The sequence below is a fragment of the Cyrtonyx montezumae genome, unplaced genomic scaffold (genome assembly GCF_038088225.1).
Source record: "Cyrtonyx montezumae isolate F1298 unplaced genomic scaffold, pur_monq_1.0 scaffold_15, whole genome shotgun sequence".
Taxonomy (NCBI): domain Eukaryota; kingdom Metazoa; phylum Chordata; class Aves; order Galliformes; family Odontophoridae; genus Cyrtonyx; species Cyrtonyx montezumae.
In genome coordinates, this window is record NW_027071881.1 from 3,699,673 (window position 1) to 3,719,192 (window position 19,520).

Below are 19,520 nucleotides of genomic sequence, written 5' to 3' on the forward strand. Positions count from 1 at the left end.
TTACAAAATTGCAGGTAAAGCAATGTAATGGGTTTCTGTAATGACCTGCACAAGTAATAAGACTCCTGATTAAGAGCTTAGTGTGGGGTTGTTCTGAATTATGACTTAATATGTCCTGTCAGATTCGATGGCTTTTGTGTCATGAAAAATAAGAACAGCTCTTGCACCTAGCTCTTCCAAACACTGCAGCAGCTTGACTTGATCATTCTTTTTTTCACAAATGGACTTGAACATTTTGAAGGCTAAAATATGTGATGTTCTGTTCCAATTGAAAAGCATAGGTAGGGAGGGTAAGATAGGGTGTCTGATTAGCACGTTAGCATAGTTTTTAACAACCTTCCCTGTTCCCAGTTTCATTTTTGCTTAGAATTTCCCTGAACTAGCCTTTGTTCTAGCATTTGTAGAAGGAGATGTAGCTTGTAACTGTCACCTGTTTATCAACTGAAGGCTGAAAGATCTGGAATAGAGTGCAGTAAAATCTTCTTCGCCTCTGGGAGGTGGCACTTGCAGACATCACTGATGAATTCATCTCATTCTTTCTGGTTCCTTGAGTCTCTTTGGCTAGAAATGTTTCCATCATCAACACACGAGCTCACCGATATCATTTTGATAGCAAATTGTGTTTGTGTGATACATTGCTTCTTAGATTCTGCAGAAAGTACTGCTTGGATGCAATGAAAACATGCTGGGAACGATGGCACTGGCAGCTTGCCAGTTCATGGAGGAGCCTGGAATGGCCGTCCAGGTGCGCGAATCTAAGCATCCTTACAACAACAATACCAACTTTGAGGTAAGTTATGCTCCTATTGCAGTGCAGTGGGCTTATGGGACTTGAAACCTGAGAAATACCAAGGTGGTTGGAGCAGAAGTGTCACAGTGTTCCCTGTGTATAGCCATATGGCTTCTGTGCTTGAAGCACCTGTGGAATAACCTGTTCTGGAGCAATTTTGAGGCTGATGCCAGCTGACTGCAGCCTTCCTTGCCTTGTAGAGAAATATGTTCAGAAGGGTACTTCGAAATACTGCTAATTCAGCCATGTGGAAAAATCCATAATTTGAACTGTTTCAATATGCATGTGTGAAGCAGGTCGTATGCTTAAATATTTTCAGGGCCTTAGTGAGCAATATTTTTGCCTTTCATCCCAAGGTCTGTTTCAGTTGACCTATTACTTTCTTATGCCATTAGGTGAAAGCTAGGAGTGGGATTTTTATTTTTTAATTTTTTGCTCATGCAAATATAGTGATCACTGCCTCCGGGCAATCTTAGGATTTCTAACTTCCCTACAGGCATGAAAACCTTTGGAATCTGACAGTAGGATTGGTATTGGCAACAAATACTACCTTCAAAAAAGCAAAACATTGCTAGTGATTAATTTTACATTCTTAACACCAATGGGCCATGCTTTGCAGTTGTTTGATTGCTGATGAAACTAATGAAGAGTTTTTTTCCCCTCTCACAGAGGCATTATAATATTCCTGCTAAGCTTTTTGTTTGTAGGGTGAAAGTTAAATAGCTTCTTGGCAATCTAGTGTTACAATATGCAAAGATCACATGTTTATTTCTCAGGATAAAGTTCAGATTCCTGGTGCTATCTACCTCTCAGTCAAATTTGACTCCCAGTGTAATACAGAAGAAGGCTGTGATGAGTTGCTCATGTCCAGCAGCAGTGATTTCCAGCAGGACCGACACAGCTTCAGTGGCTCTCCACAGAAATGGAACGACTTTGAGCTTCCAGGTAAATATGCACAGGAGGTGAATTGCAGAGACCTGGCACTCCTCAGGAAAACTACTGAACTATGACAGTTAAATGTGGATGTCACTGACGCATGGAGGGAAATATCTCCTTTTCCCAATCTGTTTGCTCTGACAGCCTTCTCCTGCATTTGCTTTTTTAGAAATGGGCTTATCTGTTGCTCTGCCACTTGACACATTCCATACTGTTTTACTTCTGACCTTTTCTTCCCCACCTCACTCAAAGCAGTCACTTAGCTACTGGAAACAAATTTTCATCTTGATTCCATTCCAGCACAGTCCTTGTTCAGCACGATACTCACATTGTTTCTGCCTTGTCTGACTTTCCACAGGAAGCACATTTTTTTGAGCAGATAGGCTTATCTCTCCTCTCTGTACTCTGCTAGTGCTCAGAGCAAACACAGAGAGTGTGCCAGTGCCTTGTCTCCAGTTGTTGCCACTGAGCACAGCTGAAAAAGTGTCTCGCCTTGCTGACAAGCTCAGCCCATGTTCTGTGAGCACATACTTGATAGCTTGCTATAGAAAATGTCAGTGATCTATGAAGGGCTGTGTGGAGAAAACTGCGTGGCTCTCGTGCTGCTTATGTTAAGCTGTGTTAACCTGCTGAGCTCTGAAGCTTTTGACACGTGCTGTCAGTATGCAGGTATAGGAACTTTTACAGTTAAGCAGTTTGGGCTACAAAGTTCTGGTTGGATAGCAATGTGCATAGAAGTATTGGAGATTTTTATGAACTTTTTTTCCTTCCTCCTCTTCCTCCTGAATAGCTGCAGAGATTTGCCAGGAAACTGAACTTTGAGGCCCATTGTTTTGGAGCAGCCTTGGCTGTGAAACTTGAGTTTCACCCTGTGAGCCTTCAGCTCCATCCAGGTCTCCCTGGATCGGGTCTCCTGATTTCTCTCAGCAGAGCCTAGCTGAACCCAAGCACCAGGAAGCTTCTGGGCTTTGCATCTGGCAACAGGGCTTTCTGCAAGCTGTCATTGCTGCTTAGGAGTATGAGTGACTCTACTTTGTGTTGAAAATGTGAAAATAGATGAGTTGGTTGATTTTTATTATTATTATAAATTTTTAAAGCCTTGTGTTTGGTTTTCTTTACCCTCACAAATATTTTCAACATTTTTCATCCACTTGAAACTTGGAAAGCTCTGCACATGATCATGTTTGGCCCAGAGTGACTGTGCAGGATACTGTAAGCTCTGGGCAGCTCTGATATTGCAGAGAACAACAGACGAAGGTGTTTGTTCAGCAGGACAGCTAACTAAAAGCATTCATCTTGGTGAAGCCGTAGGTGCTACGGTTAGAAGAACTTCCTGCATGCTCCTCTGCTTGCTCACAAAATGATCCAACACTTCGGTAGCTCTTAGAGCATTAGGTGGTTCATCATTTGGTTCCACAAAGCAGAAGTCCACAATTTTGTTTTCTGACCTCCACAACTTTTTCCCTTTTGATAAATGGACAGCGAACTTGGCTGCCCAGGTGGAAGTTATTTCATAAATCACACTTGATCCGTAGCTCAGGAAGGAAAAGTGGAGTGGAACTGTGTGTCTGTAACTCCCTCTTGCTCTGTGGAATTGGCATAAATGTAGGAGATGTAGTCCTACAAGTATTTGTGTGCAGCTGAAATCATTCTGCGTTTCGCTTCGGCTCTGTGCACTTCATCACTGCAGAAAAAGCAGATCATCACTTCCCTTGAATGATGACCTCTGGGATGAATTTACTTTAATGAAAACTGAATAAAAAGTGTGTTAGTGGTAGCAAACCTAGACAAGAATAACGTGGATTTCCTCCCTTTCTTTGCACACAGGAGACACTCTCTATTACCGATTTACTTCTGACATGAGTAACACAGAGTGGGGCTATAAGTTTACAGTGACAGCAGGTCATCTGGGGAGGTTTCAGACAGGTAAGCATTGTTCACAATGTATCTGGAAGGACCTCTTGCAGTTATTTTGCCAAACTTTTTGTTATCTGGTTTTGTTTTTTGGTTATTTTTTGACTTTGAATCTGCTTTCTTCAGTGTTTTGGAAATGTGTGATTTGTCTCATTCAGACTGAAACTTGACTGATGTCTCTTATTTGCTGTGGCTTTATGCTAGTAATACCAAATCTTTATAGAGATTTAGAGAAAACAATTATAGTAATATTACTTGCATTCAAAGTCTAATTATATGACAGTAATTACACACAGGATTTAGTGAGCACTCCCAGGTGCCATAATTGGAACAGATATCATTTGAATTGCCTTTTTAACAAGTAGTTGTCTGTTAGAAGAGGCTGTTTCTTCATCTAATTTGTAGATACAGCATGGAAGGTTTTGTTAGTTTATTTTAGAATGTAAAAGTTTTTAATGGAAATGAAGCTGATGGATGATTTGTAATCAGCAAACCCTACTGAATATACATATATATATATATACATAATGCTGAGGGCTTGGTTCTGGTTATCTTTAATTGGGCAAAACTTTAATTTCAGATAGGATTCCTGCCAACTTAAATTGAGCTCTAGAGAATACTACCAGTGTCAGGATGCACTCTAGAACTATCTTGGATTTTTGTTCCGTGTTTTTATTCTTGCTTTGTGTATGGAGAGAACTACAGCTATTCCTACAAAGTAATAACTGATTCTTCTTTTTCTTCTTTCTTTGATTTTACATTTTGATTTCCACCAGGGTTTGAAATCCTAAAGCAGATGCTGTCTGAAGAAAGGGTGGTTCCTCACCTCCCACTGGCCAGAATCTGGGAATGGCAGGTGGGGGTGGCATGCCGTCAGACCGGCCACCAGCGCCTGAAGGCCATCCACCTGCTCTTGAAGATCGTGCAGTGTAGTGCCCAAAGGTGAGCACGCTGCTCTGCACTTCACACTCAGTGCTCCATTTGCACCGGCGACCTTCAGAAAGGATAGGTACACGTGGCAGGGGCATTCCTTAGGCAAATAGATGGTGAAACAGATGTTGAGGCTTCATAGTCTTGAAAATGTGTAGAGTTGTATTAACTCAATAGCTCGATATCAGTGCTGATACCTGAATCAGTTGGACCATTTTGGTTTGGAGCAAGCCAATGAAAGGACAGCATTCTACTAGCACATGTGGATTAAAGAACACAAGTCCAAAACTGTATTGTAGCAGTTGCATAGAACTACTGTTTTGCTCTTTGTAAATACACCAGTCTGCATTCACGTCTGAAAAACTGATATTGGTATTAATATATAAAAACACTGATTTGAGGCAATTTCAAGTTTCTATCTTTTGTGTGTGTGTTCCATCAGAAAACGTCTGCTTTGTCCTGTGGACAACAGATGTAATCACTAAAAGTTCAAGTCCACGTTGTGCTTACAATATTTTTCTCGTGTTAATCTGATGATAGATGCTCTCCCCCACTACTGAACGGTGTTTATCATCCTGTCTGTTTAGTAAGTGACGTTTGAGTTGAATTGCTTTAACTCAGGAGGAGGAAGGAGGCAGGGTTGGATCCATTTGAAATGAGTGATGTCTGCCCAAACCAAGGGTGTCAGCTGCCCAGCACTGGAGTTTGATGTTGTGCAATTTCAAGCAGTGGAGCTGGAGCTGGAGCGTTAAGCAGAGGATGTATGTGGTTATATTAAAGCTCTCATATCAGGAAGCTGCTCAATTTTAGACAAGTCATTTAGATACATTCATGGATATGAGATTTTCTTCACTGATTCAGAATGAAGCTTGCTGTGCTGAAACACCTGACTGAATTTAGATCTTTTAAATGCCTCTACTTCTTCCTTCCTTTATATGCTTAACTTTCAAAATGTATGGTTCTGTTCTTTTAAGCTGGGATGGTGTGGGTGTGTTGTTTTTTCCCAGGAGAGGGCATCAGATCGTGGTTACTCACTGCTTTATTTCAATGACCTTCTTCCAGGGACTGTGACCTCACCTTGCTGAAGCCACTTTGGCAGCTTTTCACCCATATGGAAAACAACATATGTCATGATGTGACCAAGCCTGGTATTCTCCTTCCTCTTCATCGTGCACTTGCAGAACTCTTTTTTGTTACAGAAAACAGAGTTACTGTAAGCAATTCCTTTATTTATATCCCTCCTCTCCCCAGGGCTGCGAATGTTGTGCAGTTCAGTGTCAAACTAAATGCAGTTTTCCTTTATCTTGGCAAAGTTCTTTAGAGCTTTTGTATACTTGAGAAATATGAGCAGATTTTTCTTGTGGAGTCTGGTAGCAAATTCTAATAGAGGGAAAAAAATATAGTTGCCTTATCCGTCGTGGGTCTGTAAGTAACAGTCACAACTCTTCCTTGGGCTATTGCAGCATGATCTACTCTTAATTCTGAGAGGAACGCTGATTTAGTGATTAATTGCAATGTTGTTCTCTTTGGGCTGATTTTGGAGTTAGCTAATGAACTGTCCATAATGAACTGGTTTCTATGATCACAAACTGTTCTAGTTGAGGAGTCTTATGTGTAGTTCAGATGCCTTCAATTAGGGACTGTTACAACGATCAGCATTTTTATGTTAATTAGGATGATATCTTTGGTAGAAATGTTGATGCTCATTAAATGCTTTATGGTGCAGGAGCTTGGATCTCTACAGGAGTATTTGCTTGCCTTAAATACTGAAGATCATCTTCATCGCTGCACAGCACAGGTAATAACAAAGGCTGCATAGCCCCAGAGATGCATTTTTGTGATATTTTTCTGGCAGACAGAAATAGCAAGTGGCTTCTGATTGCACAGTAGCAGATAGAAGTAGGGTGGTGGTTTAGTAATTTCTGTTGCAGTTCATACCAGGATTTATTTACACGTTTGAACAGGGTAGAATGTTTGATGTGACTCTGGTTTTTTTCTTCTCTCTTCCAGGCCCTGAGAAACATTGCTGCTATCAGCCTTGCCATTAACTATCCAAACAAATCAACAAGTTTCTGGAATGTTTAATACTGGCTCAGGCCGGAGTGCATGGGATAGAGTAGTTTGTCCATAGGAACCTTGGAACAAACATCTTAACTCCGTTCAGGAAAAGTTCCTTCAGCTTCAGTGTATGAGCACTCTGCAGCCTTCCTTCCTTCCACCTTGATGTAGAATTTGTAAAAGTAAAAGCGCACTTCGATGACAAAAGCACATCTTGAAGTAACACGCGTCGCCTACAGTTATGTATGCACATATTGTAGCATGTTAGAGTAAAGGAAACAATAATTTTTGTTTTTATTCAGAGGAAGTAAACAAAAGAAGGTAACTGAAGTATGAGAATGGAAGGCCCCCCGCATTGGTATCATCTGCTCCCGAGGAAAATTGATTGATGGAACCTGAAAGCTTTGAAAATATTGCTGAACTTAGAAGGATGCCATCAGCAGCATCTATTTACCATTGGAGTGAAATAAGCAAACCAGAATCTGGTGGGCTGAAGTGGGTCCACCCTTGAATCGTGCCGTGCTTGCTTCTCCTTTGAAGGCTACTACCCGGGGAAAAGGACTTTTGATTATGGGTAATCTGTAGGTTGCAGAACAAATTCTGGATGATTGTGTAGAAGGATTCCAGAGCATTCTTGTGTGAGAGGTTAATGGTTCTCCTGTTCTTTGACTCAATCAACTGGATCATCTGTTCTTACCTTAATTTATCTCCAGTGGTATCGTTCCAAATAGTACATCACTCTAGCATGGATGGCAAAGACTGGCCTCCTTCACTTAAGCAGTGCTGGGATGAGGAACTGAGGAACTTGCATATTTCTCTAAGGTCCTATCATTACAAGAAGTTGTTCAGGAGATTTTTTTGTTTGTTTTAACAGTACCAGTGGCATATGGAGGGCCTTCTCAGCAGTGTTGGGAACTCGAGCTCCCAGATTTCCGGGTGGGAGTTAATGATCAATCTCATCTTACCTTACACAGCAATAACTGTATTAATGGACATGGAATGAATTGCGGACCTTCTACACTGAAATAAATTGGCTTTTTTTTCCTGCTCAGCTACACTGGTTATTCCCTTTCCAAAGAGTTACAAAGAACATAGAAGGATCTGGGGATGTATTTTGTATTTTGTCGAGTATGAATTCAGAGAAACTTACAATGATCGTGATTCTGTTCTCTTCCTCACTTCAACATTAAACAACTAAAGGGGCAACCAGAATCTTCAGTAGAGGAGCTTAGCTAACTGTCTGTAAGTTAGGTAATGACAAGGCTCTGTGAGAAGGGAACATGCTTGGTGCCTCAATAGCATTGTGCATTGAGCACGTGAGCAATGCTTCTGTGGACGGCCTCAGAATGGATGGGCTTCCCAGCTGGGGCTGGAAGTACTTGAAGGGGGTGGTCCCATCTCCCTCTGGGAGGGAAATGCGCCGTGTTCATCCCCCATTCCTTGGATGACCTCCAGTGTTGTGGTTAAAGGTGTGTTGGCTTCTTTCTGTTCGGCCAGGGGACTGTTAAGTGAATGCTTCTTCAGGGGATGAGGGTGAATCAGGATGTCATTATTCAGCCTGAAAGACTTAAAGCTGAAGACCAAGCAATGCGGTGCTGAAGCCATCGCCTCCAAGAACAGAGAGGCCCTCATAGCCAGTGAAAATGCCAGAATTCAGGAAAAACTTACCACTTACCACAGATGGAAAGGATGCAGAGAAGCACTGCTCTGAGACCCCTCCTCGAATGTACTGTCATGGAAAGCTGAAGCTCTTCCTTCCAGAAGGAGCTCACGATGGGAGGAGAATTACCAAAGTTGTGGCGTATCTTTAACGTGTGGATCATTTTGTACCCACATCCAAGCAATGCCTTGGAGTTTGCAGTCTCACTGCAAGGGTGCCTGCAGGATCCACGTTGAAACCAGCTGCTTCCCACGCTGTAGAAGCATGAGCAGATTCTGAGTTGCTGCGCCAAGAGATGCTCAGTGTGCTTCAGGGACAGGTGAGCTTTTTGAAATTGCTCTTCTCGAGCAGTAGGACTTTCTATTCACTGCCTCAGTGTGGGTCCGTGGCCAAGCAGCCAGGATCTGCAGTGGGCTGATTTGCTAGGGCATGTAGCATGCTGCTGAGATCTTCCTATGTTTTAGTCCGAGAAGGCTTTTTCTTTTTCCACATCAGGGATGAAGACTGTAAATAAACCATTCATAGAACCTGTGATGGCTCTGTCATAGTCACGTTATTTCTGTTGGACTGCCTTTTTGCTTTCTGTCTGAAGACGTGAGCTGCAAGGATGACCAGGAGTGGCCAGTGGTCCTCGCTAGGCGCACCACTTCCTTACTCTACCAGCAGTAACTGGCCGTGAGAGTCACCTCCTGCCCCGAGGGGCTGTCTAGAAACGTTGTCCACTAAATATTATTTCTACCCACTAGATGGAACTGAAGGACTGTGACCTGAGTTGACACTGAATCTGTTGCTGCCTTACAACTTAATCATTCATTACAGATTTTTAAGAGACAAAAACACTTGATATTTTTTTTCCTGATAGTTTTAAAGAGGATGAGATGACCGATTGTGAATATTCATGACCAATCATATTCTGAAAATCCCCCAGCAGTTCCAAATGGATGCGGATGATGATACTACTGAATAGTAGGAAACTGGCTGGAAAACAGGAGTGCTGAGAAAATGTGCCTGATATTAAAAACCAAGTAAAGTAGTTGTCCTGCCTGAATCACCTGTGATGCATTTAAGAGAAACCACATTGTTCGTGATGATACCTTTGACTTGCTTTCATTAAACACTTAAAAAAGAGAGTTTTATAATTTCTTTTATTACGGGTTTACTACTTTGCAATTTTTATCAGTTGTTTAAAATATATCAAAACCTTTAGATTTATTCCAGTTCAGTTCAACATGTAAAAAGAAAGCTACAGATGTGGGTAAAATATGCAAATGCAGAGAAATATATTGTAAAAATTCTATAAAAACAAAGAAGTACAATGCGGTGTCTGTTTCTTGTTTGCTTTTCTCCTCCCCTCACTGAATGTTAAATGCCTGAACGTGCAGTGAGACCCAAGGTTTCCCCTATGAATCTTCCTTCTCAGTGCCTGTAAGTAAACCTGCTTGTCCTCGTGCATCTGCTATCGCACCAAACTATGCAGGACACGTAGGACTGGAGTCTTCTTTTGAATTCCAGCCCTGCTGTTTACATTCCAGCAGCATTATCCTAAAAACAAAGTTTTATCATGGCTACCCCTTGGTTTTGGTGCCTGTGTGTGTTTCATTTCAGCCATGAAACCAAATCTGGGGCCCAAGGTGTTGCCCCACGTGAAGCTTGTCCTGCACTGGATAGTGGTGGCTATGAGCAGAGGTGCCCGCCCGGCCCCACTGCTCAGAGCTAATGTGTCGAGCTCATTCTACCTAAGAAAGCACAAATAACAAAAAGCTGCTGCTCAGCTCAGTCCCACTTCCCTGTCTGACCTTCTGTAAATCTTGCTGTTTTTTTATTGTTTGCCATGCAAATACGCAGTGTTCAACCTCGCATTGCATGAAGGGGGGAAAAAAAGTCAATTCTAGGAAAGCTAAAGAAATACGAAATTAAAGTGTCTGCCCATATTTGTCAGCAGTGCCTTCTCCAAAAAGAAATGTGGTGGCAGCACTCCTGCCAGGAGGAGAGGCCTTCCATGTGCCTATGGACAGCTCCTGGCGCTGCACTGCTTATCTTCCATTGAATTAAACAAGGAATGAAGGTGTGCTCTTAAGCACGACCAGAATTCAGCTTGGGATTGGCTTTACTGCCCTGCAACCCGAGCACAGGGGCTGATAAGGAGCTCTCAAAACGATGTGGCTTTCTCTTGTGTCCATCTGCAAAGGCACCGAAATAGAGCTGAGCTCCTGAGTCAGGAGCACCGCAGAGCAGGGCCCCTTTGGCTCAGGATGATGGTGTGCGCAGCTCCTCACATCACCACCCACTGACTGTTGGTTCATCAGAAACGGCAGCAGCTCCACTCAGGAGCTCAGACCCCGGGTTTACATTGCTCTGAGCAGCAGATCGGGCTTTGTTTCTTCCCAACCACTGCAATTTGTCCGTACTTCAAAACTGTTTCCGTTCCTTCGTACTCTGAGAGTTAATAACGAAAAGGGGAAAAGAGCGCGGGCCGTTCCATTGGCTCAAGTGGGGTTTTATGTTCCCCTTCTTGCTTTGGAAAAAACACTGTTTTGCTTCACACATCACCCCACACCGTATCAAACCTTGGTGCCCGGGCAGACCTCTTCTTCGCTGTATGGCATCTTTCAGGGCATGCTCCTTTGTCCTCTGCTCCAGCAGTGACGCGCATCCCCCACGGGGCCAGGGGAGCAGCGTGCAGCTGCACATTCACACCGTAACCTCGAGGGGTGAATCCACTCCCGTGTGAATTCTGCACCCATGGTAACACCTAAGGCTGCTGGTGGTTTATAGCTTTCCTCGAATTAAATTTGCATGGAGGGAAGAGGAGGTGTGCATGGAGGAGCGTGTCCTGAAGGGCTCAGCGCTGTGGTGCAACCACAGCTCCTTGTACCCCACCGGGTGCAAGAACCCTAAAAGCTGTTGCCGGTGGCTGCTGCTGCTGCTAGAGGATTTGTTCTGCAAAGAAATAAAATAAAACAGACAGTTGCTTTTCAGCTTGTTCCTGCAAACACCCCGAGCCCTCGCCAGGCAGCCGTGCTGGGAACAGCCTGTGCTGTGGGAAGCGCCTGTTCCCGGGCGGGCGGTGAGCGGCCGCCACCCCCACAGCCTCCCGCGCTCGGAGGGGAGCCGGCTCCGGACCCGGGCTGAGTGCGGTAGGACGAGGGGGGGGCGGCTTCAAACCAAAAGAGGGGAGATGTAGGATGGATGTCAGGAGGAAATCCTTCAGTCAGAGGGCGGTGAGGCCCCGGCCCTGCTGCCTGGAGCTGTGGGTGCCCCGTTCCTGCAGGTGCTCGAGGACAGGTGTGCACCCAGCGCTGCTTCTCGGCTCCCCGACCCGCTCATGAGCCCTCACTGCACTCCGAAGGGCCTTTTGTCAACAGGGCCGTCCCATTGCTATAGCTACGGCCCCTCCGCTGCCGGACACACCTGTTTGTTTTTCCAGCTCCTTTCTATTGCCCTCAGATTTCTCTGCCACCTAAACAAAAATAAGGAGAGGAGCGTTGCCGCGGCCCTGCGCAGGGCTATGATGGCCCATTCCATTGCCAGGAAACTGCCCGTGCCCTCAGGACCTGTTCCGTGGTGAGCTGCCCTCCACTCAGCTCTGGATTTCTGTTTTTCACCCTTAAAATCACTGTGCTCACAGTGGCACGGGGACAGCACGGTTGTCACGAGGTCCCAAGGGGACACAGCATCCTTGGGATGGGGATGGAGCAGGAAGTGCACAGATGCACGCTGGGTTTTCCTCGTGGAATATTTTCCTTCTCCTGCAGAACCCCCCCACAGTGAGGATATAACACGTACCCGGGCAGCAGGATCCATCCCAGGTCCTGGTTTTAACACCACTGCCTGGCATTGCCCACCAAACACCTCAATCCTATGCTGGCCCATCGCTGGGAGCATTCTCACTTGGTTGCATCCCTCTTTAGGAGCATCCCCACACCCCCCCAACCATATGACTTCAAGCACTCACCTGCTGTGTGCCTGGGGAAAGCATCCCCTCCACGTGCAGACCTCACTCCCATGGCCATGTGTACCAACAAACCCAAACAAAGGCATTGAGGGCCTAGGGGTGGGAATGGGCTGGAAGGATTTGGCCCTATGTCTGCCAAAAAGGTGGGAGCTGGGAAGGAAATAATTAAACCAAACCTCCTTCTTCTTCCTCCCAAATATTATTGCTATTTATTGTCCCACTGCTTTGCCGCTTCTAAATATTTAATGGGCTTGAAATTGAGGTTTTGTTATTAAGGTGGTGCATTATGTGCACAGCGCACACGCTGCCATCTGCAGAAATAAAGACTTTTCATCACAGAATCATAGAAGGGTTGGGGGTCGGAAAGGGCCCCCGAAGAGTCTGTTCCCTCCGCCTGCAGTGCTCAGGGGCACCCACAGCTCCAGCAGAGCTCAGAGCCCCTCCAGCCCGACCTGGAGCACAGTGATGGAGCACGGCACGGCTGCAGCTGCCGGCTCACCCCACAGCACAATGTATCTTGTAGAAAAACATCCAGTTTTGATATTTCAGATTTCCAGTAATGGAAAATTCACAGCAGCCCCGGGGCCGCAGAGCCAAGAGCTAATTGGCGGAACTTGTTGAAAAAGCGTCCCTCGAGCTCTTTTCCACTGGAAAATCCAAAAGCTTTCTAAAACTGTTGATTTCTCATAAAACCTAAAGCAAAACACACTTGGGGGGGGGGGTAGTAGGGGTGAGAAAAGGTCTTGACAATGTCGGAGCAGCCCCTGTCGCTCTGTCAGGACAAATATTTACATTTTTTCCTTGTAAAGTTACCCTTGTTTTGAAAGCGTTTGTTTTATTTGCACTCCGTTACCACACTTTGAAAAACCACAAAGAAAACAAAGTGATTTTGCAGAAATACAATGTTCTGGCCAACACAGAATGCCGTGATTTTTTTCTTTATTTTGTTCCCCCCCCCCAAAAAAAAAAAAAAAAAAATCTGTGAATTTTCCCTGGGAAAGCTGACGTTTCAGAGCCCTTCCAGAATGAGACACCCGAGGACAACCTCCAGTCCTCCCCTGTTGAGCTGCATCTTGTAGGAACAATAATTCTCAAAGGGTTGATGGAGGGCTGTGTAGGGCTGGAGCCATCTCCATCACTTCCTCCAAAGCCACCTGGAGCAGACGGTGCTCGGGGTCGGTTGGCATTGCTGTCAACAGTGAAATATAAACCACCCGTAGCACTGCAGGTAGGGGCTGCACTGTGTGCCACTGTTGTTTCTATAGGAAACCTTTTCCTGCTTGGGAGTGTGTGTGCGTGGCCCCGTGCAGGTGATGCACTGCCCTACCCCGTGTGTGTGCTGTGATTTTCTCAGTGTAGGAGAGGATTTGGGTATTTTGAGAGCTTTGGTGATTTGTGCACTTAGGGCTCAGAAATGGCTGTTAATTAGCTGGGTGAATAATAGAATAATGGGGTCCTATGGCAGAATCCAAGTGCCAGCTTGGGGGCTAAGTTTGGGATGCATTTCGGTAACCCCAGAGTGGGATGCAGCATGGTGGGCATGGATCCCCCAACCCCAAATTCAGAATGCCACTTACCTAGGGCTCCAACACAATCCATCCTAAAACCCAACGCCTTTCCACCCTCAATCCTCTCCTGCTGTGATGACAGCACATAGTGATGCTCACAGGGCACTGGAGCTGTGTTTTGATGGGTTGTGTTGGGTCATACTGGGTTATGTAGGGTTGGGTTATGTTATGGTGGGTTATGCTGAGCTGAGTTGAGTTGGATGGAGTTGGACTGGACCCTGCATGGCCGGGCCGAGCTCTCTGCTCACCTTTTGGGTTCAGCCCTTTGTGCTGGCAGGGATGTCCCTTTGACATCACCTCTCCTGAGTGCTTCCTTCCTCCCGTCCACTCCGACAGCGCTGCTCCGCCGCCTCCTGCCCAGCAGCTGTTCCGTAGCACGGCGATTTGACTGCTTGGTAACGATCCATCCAGATGGAGCGGGGCTGCTGGCCTCCTTCTGCCATCTTTTTTCCATATACAAATCCTGCGCTGAAGCGGAGCAGCCGAATCCTGTGTGCTGTCCCCACATATCCCCTCCTCTCCCAGCCCTGTCATGCTCACGGTCAAAAGCTTCGCAAGCCCAGCAACCCATTCAGATGTTAATTGTTGGTGCTGGGGATGCTGTTTGCATGGAGAAGGGCAGGGTAATACCCTGAGCTCCAACAACCCTCTTGGGATGCAACCCTGCTGCACAGCTCTGCTCCCGAACAAGTGGCTTTTGAACTCATTTTGCTCCCAGATCTGCCTTTCCCCATCAGCACAGCAACCTCCACACGGGACAAGAAATGGCTCTGCCCAGGAAACCCCACAGAGGGTTTTGCATCGCCCCACGCACCCCCATCAATTCTCTGGGGCTGCACTGACAGTGCAGTGCTGGCAGCTGGGTCGGGCGGCATTTGCATTGAAAATCCCATCTTTGAAATGCAAAAGGTGCCCGGGCTGCACGCGGGCGTGGGGATGCAGCGGGAGCTCACGGCACCGCCGAACCGTTTATGCAGAAAGCTTTGCGTTTTCCCTCCGCTCCTCAGTCCCGGGGCATCAGTTTCCTGCGAGTGGGGCAGTCCCAGCGGCCGCGAGAGGAACACAGAAGGGCTCGGTGCCCGGCGCACTCCTCCCACAGGATTTCTCTGCTTTCAGTGCCGTTTCCGAGCACTTGTTGCTCCTGCGCGAGGGGAAAGTTGGCAGCACCCCGCGCTATTGTCCGCCACCTCACGAAACTCACGGATCTGGGCTGCGTTTCCGACCCGGCTCCTTATCGGGGCCTCGCATGCTGCTGGACCCTGCGCGGTGCAAAATGCACGGGGCAAAGCATGGTGTGCAAGGCGCTGCCGGCCCCTTGGTCGGTTGCAGAGAGGGAGCACAGCTGCTTTTGGGCTCTGCATTGACCCCGCAGCGTGACCCCGACCCCGCAGCGTGACCCCGACCCCGCAGCGTGACCCCGACCATGGGCAGGAGATGAGCTCAGGGAGGGGACTGTGCATGTGGGGGACCCAATGGACCTCGTGGCTGCAGCAGAACGCGCTCTGACTCGCAGATGGTGGAGGGGTTTTATTTCTTTATTGGTGATTAATGGCCGTGTTTCGTTTCTAATGGAAGGAAATGGGGAGGAAATGGTTTCTCGCATTCATTTATCAGGGATTTGTTTAAATGATGCTGGAAATAGGTCAGGGCTGTGTACTTGCAAGAACACAAAGCGCTGGGGCTGGGTGTCTGATGGATGAGCTCTGGGCCCGGCCCCGCTGCTGCCTTAGGGGTCAGCCCTTAATGAGATGAGGACTAATTGCCTCAGTGCTCTCCTAAGCTCTGTGTGGATAGGGGACATTGCCCCTTTCTAGCCCCTGTTTTGCAGGGGCATTTGAGGGGATGACTGATGTGTGCTCCCACAGCCCCATGGCGTGGGGCAGTGCCAAAAACCAGTGCCCCCACCAGATCTGTGTGCTGTGTTTGGTTTACATGGGAGCAGATGGTGGCTCTGAGGGGCCGAACATCAGCGAGAGGTACACAGGGCTCCTCTCACCACTGCACTGCGATCATTTTGGAGCTGGGGGAGAGTTTGTGGTGAACAGGGGATCTCCAGTGTGCGATAGGTACAGGGATCTGGTCCCTGTGCTCTGACGTTGGGGCAGTTCTGTGGGTTTGGACCTCAGGGCAGCGCAGCTCAGGCTGAGCTCAAGGCACTGCCCACAGCCCCACGCAGCTACCTTCGTCTCCGTGTGGATAACACCATTCTTCATGGCCGGCCTTCCCTGGGCATCACCACCTGGAGCCCAAAAATCCTAGCAACAATGTCATTGTTGGCTATATTTGCCAGGCTCGGGGCTGAGCGGCAGTGATGACACATGGAGCTGGCGGCTCCGCTCCTGCTGCCATCTGCAGATCCTCCCACTCACTGCCATACAACCAAACCCCAAGCGGGAGAAGTGCGGGCGCCCCATCCTTGAAGGTGCCCAAGGCCACGGATGAGGTCCTGGGCAGCCTGAGCTGGTGGGGGGCACCCGGCCCAAGGGTTGGAACTGGATGGCACGGCAAGATCCCTTCCATCTGGAGCTATATTCAGGCACACACAGCTGTATTCACCCCATATTTCCACATAGTTGCAGTCTACCTGCAGAACACAGACACTACCACCACCATAAATAGGGTTATTATTACACAGTGAGCAACAGTAAATCTTCTACAGCTTTTTGGTGCAAAACGTTGTGTTGTTTTACGGGGAAAAACAGCAGGTCTGGTCCTGTCCCTGCCCTGTGGGGGGATCCCTGCTCTGAGCAGCGTTGGCAGCGTCAGAATGAGCTCCTGGGGCCGAGGGAAGTGCAGAGCTGCTGCTTTACAGCTGTCCCTGCAGCACTGCGGACCCACCCATCCCAGGGCACACCGACCTGTACTCTGCCTCCATTGCCCATTTTGCTTTCTCTTCCTCTTATTTTGCTTTTTCACCCCGCCTTATATTTTTTCCTCCCCCCCCCCCTTCTTTCTTTCCTTTTCTTCTGCTCATTTTTTTCCCTTTTCCTTTTTTTTTTTTTTTTTCACCTTTTTTCTCTTTTTGCCCCTTTCTGGCCCTTTTTGGCTCTCCTAATTTGGCCCTTTCTCACCTTGTTGGCTCTCTTGTCTTTTTTTTCTCCTTTCTTCACTTTTTTGACCCTTTTTGGCCCTTTTTATTGGCCTTTTATTCCTCTGTACTTTAGGGGATTTTTTTCCCTTTTTCTCTTTTCTTTTCTTTTTCTTTTCTTTTCTTTTCTTTTCTTTTCTTTTCTTTTCTTTTCTTTTCTTTTCTTTCTTTTCTTTTCTTTTCTTTTCTTTTCTTTTCTTTTCTTTTCTTTTCTTTTCTTTCCTTTTCTTTCTTTTCTTTTCTTTCTTTTCTTCTTTCTTTTCCTTTTCTTTCTTTTCCTTTCCTTTTTCCTTTCCTTTCCTTTCCTTTCCTTTTCCTTTCCTTTCCTTTTCCTTTCCTTTCCTTTCCTTTCCTTTCCTTTCCTTTTCCTTTCCTTTTCCTTTCCTTTCCTTTCCTTTCCTTTTCCTTTCCTTTCCTTTCCTTTCCTTTCCTTTCCTTTCCTTTCCTTTTCCTTTCCTTTTCCTTTCTCTTTCCTTCTTTCTTTCCTTCCTTTCTTTCTCTTCTTTCCCTTCTTTCTTTCTTTCTTTCCTTTCTTTCTTTCTTTCTTTCTTTCTTCTTCTTTCTTTCTTTCTTTCTTTCTTTCTTCTTTCTTTCTTTCTTTCTTTCTTTCTTTCTTTCTTTCTTTCTTTCTCTTCTTTCTTTCTTTCTTTCTTTCTTTCTTTCTTTCTTTCTTCTTTCTTTCTTTCTTTCTTTCTTTTCTTTCTTTTCTTTCTTTTCTTTCTTTCTTTTCTTTTCCTTTCTTTTCCTTTCTTTTCCTTTCCTGTTTTCTGCTTTTTTTGCCCTCTTTCTGCCCTTTTCCTTGCCATTTATTTCCTTTGTCTCCCCTTTTCCCCCTTTCTCCTACCCCAGTCCCCCTTCCCCCCATTTTTACCCTTCCTCCCCCCACCATTTCTCTATTTTTTATGCTTTTCCCCTTTTTTTAACTTTTTTTTTCCTCTCCCTCTCTTTTTTTTTAATTTTGTTTGCATTGTTTTTCTTTTTGCCCTTTTCTGGCTCTTTTTTTTGCCTTTTTTAATTAAAAAAGTATATATATATATATTACCTTTTTGAGGGGTCCTTTCCTTTGTTTTGCCCTTTTTTTTCTGCCCCCCTTTTTTTAATGTCTCCCTTTTAGCTTTCCCTTTCTTTTATTCCCATGACCTCCCCTCCTTCACCCTGCAGCTTCACAGAGGTTCCCTTTACTTAGCAAACACGAAGCAGAAAGAGGAAGGAAGCCACCATTGCTTGGCCTGATGTGAGCTCCGACACCCCCACATCTCTGCTCCTGATATGAGTTCTCCTCCACCTGCCCATGGCTGCACATACCCCACCAGGGCTGTGTGGGGCTGCAGTTGTCACCCTGCTTTGCCCTGCAGCCTCCTCTCCTGTTTGCTTTTGCTGTTTGCTACACGCCAGCACTGGGAATCACACACTCCACAAAGGCTTTATTATTATTTTTTTCACTTTTTTTTTTTTTTCCAGAAGGTATTTTACATGAGGGAAAAGAGCCATCAGAGCGTCAGAGCGAGTGTCACGGTGTTCCCCTTCGGTGGATATTAATGGGTTTTCCTCCCTTTGAAAGAGGTCAGGATACAGCACGTAAATAAATAAGGATTGCCCAACATAGGTCTGGAGCCACAGACAGACACTGAGTGAAGTGTTCGGGGCAAATGCCAGGAAATTCAGCAGCGAGGCTCAGGGCAGCCCTCGGCACTCCCACTGGGAAATGGGCTTGGGTCATCCCAAAATGCTCAGGGCAACACGCTTAGAAAAAAACATTCAGCATCGTTCCAAGCAAAGCATTTGTCCTACAGGGGGGAATTCTGCTCCCAGAGGGCTGGGAAGTGTGGAGCCCAGAGCACCACTGCAACGGGGAAGCATGCTCCACGAGGAGCATCTGTACACATCTGGCAGCAACTGCGGTTCATGAGCCTTGGTGGGAGCAAACCCAACTGAGCACCAAGAAGGCAAAGCCCAACAATACCCAACCCTCCTCCAGCACACACAGCCGAGCTCCTAGAAGACAAATCCCAACGATACCAGTACCCAACCCTCCTCCAACACATCCAACTGGGCTCCAAAAGGACAAATCCCAATGATACCCAACACCCAAACCGCACATCTCAGTGGCCCTGGGGGTACGTTTCCAGCCGGGATGGAAACACAACAACCACAGCCATGAAGTGAAGACTGACACAGCTTCTGAGGGCATTTCAGTGGTTTTTGGAGCTCCCTGTGGGAGCAGAGCCCTCCCTGTGGCTGCTGGCACTCTTGGCTTTGGGATTAAAAATAACACCTGGAGCACGGCTCCGAAAGGTCGGCTGGCGCGTAGCATTTAGAAGAGCCTCGAAGTGTTATTTCAAGGTGGTTTGTATTTTTTTCCTTTTTTTTTTAATCCATAGGAAAAGCAAATATCAAAGCTGCTGTGGAAAAAAAAAAAAAGTCACTCCTGGCTCTGCTTGCAGATGGGAGCCAGGAAACCTCATTCTTTTCCCATTTTCTGGGTGCAGAATAGAGATAAAAGCGGATCATCCCCAGTGAGGGTGGGCTTGGGAGCAGTGCAGGGTGTGGGTTCGGCCCAACCCCGCATCGCAGCCCGACAGATCATGGGGGAAAACAACAGAAAGAAGATTTGCCTCTTG

The 19,520-nt window shown here is 46.4% G+C and overlaps 1 protein-coding gene across 3 annotated transcripts in view; it reads left to right on the top strand.

Moving 5' to 3' along the window:
• Positions 1 to 9,530, top strand: part of ZZEF1 (zinc finger ZZ-type and EF-hand domain containing 1) — a 54,304-nt gene extending 44,774 nt beyond the window's left edge. For all 3 annotated transcript variants that reach the window (XM_065731725.1, XM_065731726.1, XM_065731724.1), the window contains exons 49-55: positions 647 to 790; positions 1,567 to 1,735; positions 3,554 to 3,652; positions 4,417 to 4,582; positions 5,633 to 5,783; positions 6,297 to 6,368; positions 6,581 to 9,530. In XM_065731725.1, the coding sequence (XP_065587797.1) occupies positions 647 to 790; positions 1,567 to 1,735; positions 3,554 to 3,652; positions 4,417 to 4,582; positions 5,633 to 5,783; positions 6,297 to 6,368; positions 6,581 to 6,655 (876 nt within the window). In that variant the 3' untranslated portion in view covers positions 6,656 to 9,530. The remainder of the gene's footprint in view (positions 1 to 646; positions 791 to 1,566; positions 1,736 to 3,553; positions 3,653 to 4,416; positions 4,583 to 5,632; positions 5,784 to 6,296; positions 6,369 to 6,580) is intronic.
• Positions 9,531 to 19,520: the final 9,990 nt, after the last annotated feature.